At 52.7% G+C, this 5,669-nt stretch overlaps 1 protein-coding gene across 1 annotated transcript; it reads right to left on the reverse strand.

The window, feature by feature from the left end:
- Nucleotides 1–598: 598 nt before the first annotated feature.
- Nucleotides 599–4,500, reverse strand: SIX3 (SIX homeobox 3). Its single transcript, XM_027886734.1, has 2 exons — nt 3,427–4,500; nt 599–1,073 (listed from the first exon to the last, which is right to left on the reverse strand). The coding sequence occupies exons 1-2, from the start codon at nt 4,182–4,184 to the stop codon at nt 881–883; spliced, it is 951 nt and encodes a 316-aa protein (XP_027742535.1). The 5' UTR covers nt 4,185–4,500; the 3' UTR covers nt 599–880.
- Between the last annotated feature and the right edge of the window lie 1,169 nt (nt 4,501–5,669).

Consider the following 5,669-nt stretch of genomic DNA (forward strand, 5'->3'; position numbering starts at 1 on the left):
GTGTAGAAAAAAAGGTGCTTACGAATAAAATGATTGTCTGCTGAACAAAAAAACAGAAAATTGCATCTTGGCTGGACCATCACTTGGACTAAAAAAAAAAAAAAAAAAAAAAAAAAAAAAAAAAAAAAAAAAAAAAAAAAAAAAAAAAAAAAAAAAAAAAAAAAAAAAAAAAAAAAAAAAAAAAAAAAAAAAAAAAAAAAAAAAAAAAAAAAAAAAAAAAAAAAAGAGAGAGAGAGAAAGGGAGAGAAGAGAGAAAGAGAGAGAAATAGGACCAACAAAAAGGCGATAAACGTTTGTTATTTCCCTCTTCAAGGAGTTCCTTTTAATTTTTTTTTTTATTTTTTAGTTTTGTACAAATTCGATCGGAGTTTGCATTTGTTTGTCTGGTTTCTGTTTGTTTTCCTTTACTATAGAGAATATTTTTTCCCAGATACAAATTTAATCATCATCATCATGCAAGTGGGTGAAATGCGTCCATGGAAAAGCGCAAAGGAGAAATCGTGCTTGTCCTAAAAAGAATACAATTGTCACTTTTGCTTTGTTTTTTTTTTCTTTCTTTTTATATATATAATAATTATTATTTCCCTCCCCACCCACCCCTCCCGCTGCAGCACCAGCGTTTGTGACTGTTGAAGTTTTAGCTCCATCTCTTGGTGGTGGTGTTGGCTGACGGTGGTGGTGGATTCTCTGATCCCTGTCTGTTTGTTTGCTATTATGTTTGGGTCGGGTTTGGCCTTTTCTTTCCTCCCGGCTGTGTGTGTGCGTGCATGCGTGTGTGTGTCCTGATTCTAGGTTGCCTCGGTTTGTTTTGCTCGGGAAGGGGAGAGGGTGCTTGGCTGTTTGGATTTGGATTTTTTGTTTGTTTGTTTGTTTTCCGATATCATACATCACATTCCGAGTCGCTGGAGGTTACCGAGAGGATGGACGTGCCCGTCTCGGCTCTTTCTGTCAAACTGGAGACGCTGGTGGTCGGGCTGGCCGCCGTGGACGGAGACTCGGCCGAGCTGTGTGTCGGGCAGCCGGGCTCTGCCAGCGACCGCATGCCGCTCTGTCCTATCGCCTGGTGCTGGAGCCTGCATCGCGCCGGGAGACAAAACAACAGCACAGCCCCACTCAGACACCGGCCGCCGCCAAGGGCACGGCGCCCGCCCGACCCAGCGCCCGCCCGCCCGCCCGGGGATGGGCCCGGCCCGAAGAGGAACGGAGAGGACCCCTCGGCTGCAGCGCTGCGGACCCCGGTCCGGCCCGGCCGCTTTCCCTCAGAGCCCCGCGGAGCCAGCAGCGGCGGCGAGATGCAGGGCCAAGCCGCTCGCCCGGGCCGCGCTGCCCCCGCTGCCGGGTCAGGCCGCCTCGGGGGGCACAGCACCCAGCGCAGGCACAGCTAGAGGGGCCACGGCCGGAAAGAGGATGGGGAGCGGCGGGAGAAGCGGTTCCCGTCCCCAGGTTTGGAAAACACGAGCAGCGCCTTCTCTTTACCCCGACTGCCAATCATTCCTCCCCGCAGCACGGCGGGCCTAGGAGAAACCGTGTGTGGGTGAGCTCCTTAACGCTTGGCCACCGCGAAAAGCTGCACAGAGGGTTCCGTAGCGGGCAAGAATCGTACTGGATACCCATTTTGTGCTCGGGACAGTATCTGCTTAAATATTCCCCAGTGCACATACACTCTGGGGTCTGAGGCAGGGCTGGAGGGGAGGTCCTGTCCCAGGAACGCGGCACTATGGATAAAATAAAAGAAGGAGATTGTGGAACACAGTGCTTCTCTCCGCTCGAAATTTTAGTCCTTTATTCCTCTGATAGCCCAAATCACCTTAAAGGTACTGGTCCTTTCACCATCAACGCTTAAGGAAATATTGTCTTTGAACATTTCTTTGAGAGGCAATACATAATTTTTAGGTTCCCTAGCGTGCTGTGAATATTCCTCTGGGCCTGTTCATTCCTCTCGGAACCCGAAAAAAACCTGATTCAGGGATAAGAGCTAAAAGTCCTGGGCTGAGCAGCCAGCCTCAAACAGCTAGCGCTTAGCACTGCCAATGTGAAATAAAATACACTCCTTGCTCAAATGCTTCCCACTGGGAAATTTTCTATTTAACTGCTTGCAAAGAGCGCAAAAAAAATATAGACGGTTTATACTACATTTTTTATTAAAGTCGTCTAATTTCAGCCTCTTTGATTTTTTCTCCCATTTACAATTCCTGATGCATTCATCTGCTGTCAACAGCGTTGAGTCAACAAAAGCATCCATAGGCAACTTCTGTTTATTTACAGTCCTAAGCTGATCTGTTTTCCATTTAATGGAAATTAAATAGCGAGGCACTTTTAGGTTGCATTTTTCCTACAGAACCGTGAATCAATAGCACTAGTGCTATAATTAGGAGGAATTTAAGAGACAGCATTTACAAGAACAAGAAGTTTTGTTTACACGCTTACAGTGGTAGCCAAACTTAAATTAAAATAAAACCAATGAGTCGAGCTGGATTAGAGGTTCATTTTCATTTGCAAAATAAGTTTTACGGAGAGTGACGAGAAAGAAAGAATTAAAAAAAAAAAAAAAAAAAAAAAAAAAAAAAAAAAAAAAAAAAAAAAAAAAAAAAAAAAAAAAAAAAAAAAAAAAAAAAAAAAAAAAAAAAAAAGACACCGAGAGACACGCAAATAAATGCAAGCGTAAATGCACAGGAAACACACGACCAGGAGGCCAGGTCGCCATGTGGTGTAAACACAGGAATGGAGATGGTGGGAAAAAAAGATTCCCAGTCTCTTACATGTTTTTTTTCCTTTTTCTCCAAGAGCCAAAGAGCTCTGGGGTACGCGTGTGCTGGTCCCGCTGCGCATGCAGAGCAGCACGAACAATTGGAGCGGAGCCGCTGGCTCTGCCGAAACCCGCTCTGAACCGCACCGCCTGCCTCGGCCCTTCGCCGGGGGAACCGCGCCAGAGCTCTGCCAGGCGCAGATCCCGGCAAGCCGAAAGCCAAACCGGAGCCCACCGACCCGGAGCCGTGGAGTTTCCCGACCCCCGCTGCCGCTGCGGGAGGGAGGCCGGGAGAGCCGGGCGCTGCCCCTGCCGCAGCCGATGCGCCCCGAGCACATCCAGACAAACACGCGCGGACGGAGCTACCCACGCCTGCCCTGTCCGCACCCCGGGAGCCTGTGCGGAGCCGGGGCACTGCTCGAGGCACGTCAGGCAACTTTGAGCCGCGCCTGTCCCCGTCGCATCCCTGCAGCTGCCGAGAGGAGACCTACCCGCCCCGGGGAGGGGGGACCGATTTCTCCCGGTGGCGGTGATGGAAGAGAGGAGAAGAGGGAAAGGAAAGGCAGAGGCGAGCTGCCGCCCAGGCAGCTGCCGACCCGCGGAGTGCGGCCGTCCGCCCGCGGGGTCCCGCCGCCCACCTCGCCTCCCGCCCCGAAGCGTGGCACCACAGCCCCACTGACCTGTTTTTAGCCGCTGCTGCTCTGTCTCTTTGCCTTCGGTTTTTGAACCAGTTGCCTACTTGCGTGGGGGTGAGCCCCGTGGCCTGAGCCAGTTCCCTTTTCTTGCTGGGGTTGGGGTAAGGGTCCTGCAGGTACCACTCCCTCAGGAGGCTGCGAGTCCTCTCCTTGAAGCAGTGCGTCTTCTGCTCACCATCCCAAATGGTCCTGGGCAGCGGAAACTTCTTCCTCACCCTGTATTTATCAACCGGCCCCAGCGGGCGACCCCTTAGCTTCTCGGCCTCCTGGTAGTGCGCTTCGAGCCACATGGCCTGCAGCTTGCCGTGGGACTCCTTGGTGAATTTGTGGTTCTCCAGGATGTGGTAGAGGTCTCGGAAGTTGCCCGTGTGGAAGGCCACCACCGCCCGGGCTCGAAGGATGGACTCGTGCTTGTTGATGGCCTCGCATGCCCCCGGCGCCACCGGCAGCGACCAGAGGAATCTCCCCAGCCTCTCTATGTCTCCAGTCTCCTCCAGCGTCTCGCAGACACTGGCCACTTGCTCCGGGGAGAAGTTGAGTGTGGGCAGCTGAAACATTGACAACTCTTCGTGGGGTGCCCGGGAGCTGCCGCCTCCACCGCCGCCGGCACCGGGGCTGCAGCCCGAGCCGCTGCCGCTGCCGCCGCCGCTGGCGAGAAGGAGGGAGCGGTGGTGCGGATCGGCGGCGAAGTTTGGCAAGAAGAAATGGGTGGGATAAAGCTCTAGCGGGGACCTGAACACCATGGGATGACCGGGGAGAGGGGGAGATAAATCAAGGAGAAAAGAAAGAAAGGGAGGAAGAAGGGAGGAAAGGGCACACGCACCGCGCACGCATCCACACCCGCACACGCACACACAGCCACATAGAGGCACGGGGGCACACACACTCACACGCACACGCGGGCACACGCACACGCGCGCTCACACCCCCCCCACACGCACACGCACTCACACACACCCGGCCCCGCGCCGCCGCCGAGTCAGGATTCAGTGATTCAACAGCGATCGCCCTAATGACAACAGCCTCATAATATCTCCCCTAAATCCACAGTGAGTGCAGCGCTGAAACATTTTGTTTCGCTTTTCTATTGGTCTTCTGAGTGTCGTTGTGGCGTTGCCATGGCAGCCGCTGCCAATCACTGTCAGCCCTGCCAATCATTACGGAGTACGTAAGGAAGGTTTTTACCACTTCGCCCAAAAGCACGGGGGGGAGGGAAGCGGGGCGGTTGGTGGAAAAGCCTGGTTTGTTGTTTGGATTTTTTTTTTTCCTCCTTAATCTTTGCAACTCCTAATCTCAGCACTTCCCCTTCTCCCTGTCTCTTCCCCCTCCCTCTCCACACCCCTCCTAAATAAGGGATCAAATAATGCGAAAAGCAGTGTGCACATATTTGTTGAATGGGATGAGCAATTAGAGGGTGGAATATTATTGTGATCTTAACGAGCCTCGTTAAAGCTAAAGGAGATATGGGGGAAAAGTAAATGGGCCAGGCTGGGATACACGTTCGGATAAAGGGCTCCTAACTGAGACAATTTACACATGATTTGCACGTAGTTTCACTTCATTCTGCCTATCTGAGCACTAATAGTGCTGGGGAAGAAAAGAAAGATGAGATCATTAGACCCATCCTCATGCCGGTGACCCTCCCAGAAGCAGGCACATACAGTACAGGCTGGATTTAGCTCTGGTTCACCGAAGAGTCTCTCCTCCCCTCTCCCTCTCCCTGCCCCTCTCCGCGACAGGCAGGATCCGCTGCTAGCGGAGTTCCGCGGCCACTCCGCCGGGAGCCGCCCAGGGCGCCCAGCCCGGGCCCGCTTCGGCCGCCCGGCTCCGCGCTCGACCCCGGCGGCGCCCCGCTCTCTGCCTCCCTGTCCCAGTCCTCGCCTCCCCACCCTCCCGCTCCTTCTCGTCTTCGCCTTCGTTCTCCTTTCTCTTCCCTCTCTCCACTTTGTTTTATTTCCATTCTATCTTTCCTCCTTCCACTCGCCTCACCTCTTCTAGCCCCTTCCTTTCTCCGGAGCCCCGCGACCTTGCGAGGCTGCTCCTCACCCCCAACCCGTCGGGGCTTGACACAGGACCTCTCCTTTTCCCCGCTGTTTCTGCCCCGAACTTGCATGACTCTTGTGCGGGCATGAGGAAAGGGAGGAGAGCATAAGCGGGTTTGAGCCCAGATTCTTTTTTTTTATTTTATTTTTTTTTTTTTAATTGAGAGTAGGAAAATCTCCGTGGTG

Source organism: Empidonax traillii, unplaced genomic scaffold (genome assembly GCF_003031625.1).
Source record: "Empidonax traillii isolate 1590-97213 ecotype Southwest subspecies unplaced genomic scaffold, ASM303162v1 scaffold193:size819438, whole genome shotgun sequence".
Classification (NCBI taxonomy): domain Eukaryota; kingdom Metazoa; phylum Chordata; class Aves; order Passeriformes; family Tyrannidae; genus Empidonax; species Empidonax traillii.

Excerpts from the sequence above, each read along its gene's own strand:
- SIX3 (XM_027886734.1), bottom strand. The coding sequence starts at position 4,184 with ATGGTGTTCAGGTCCCCGCTAGAGCTTTATCCCACCCATTTCTTCTTG. Across the intron at positions 1,074-3,426 it reads GCAGCAGCGGCTAAAAACAG|GCTCCAGCACCAGGCGATAG; the intron begins GTCAGTGGGGCT and ends GGCGCGATGCAG.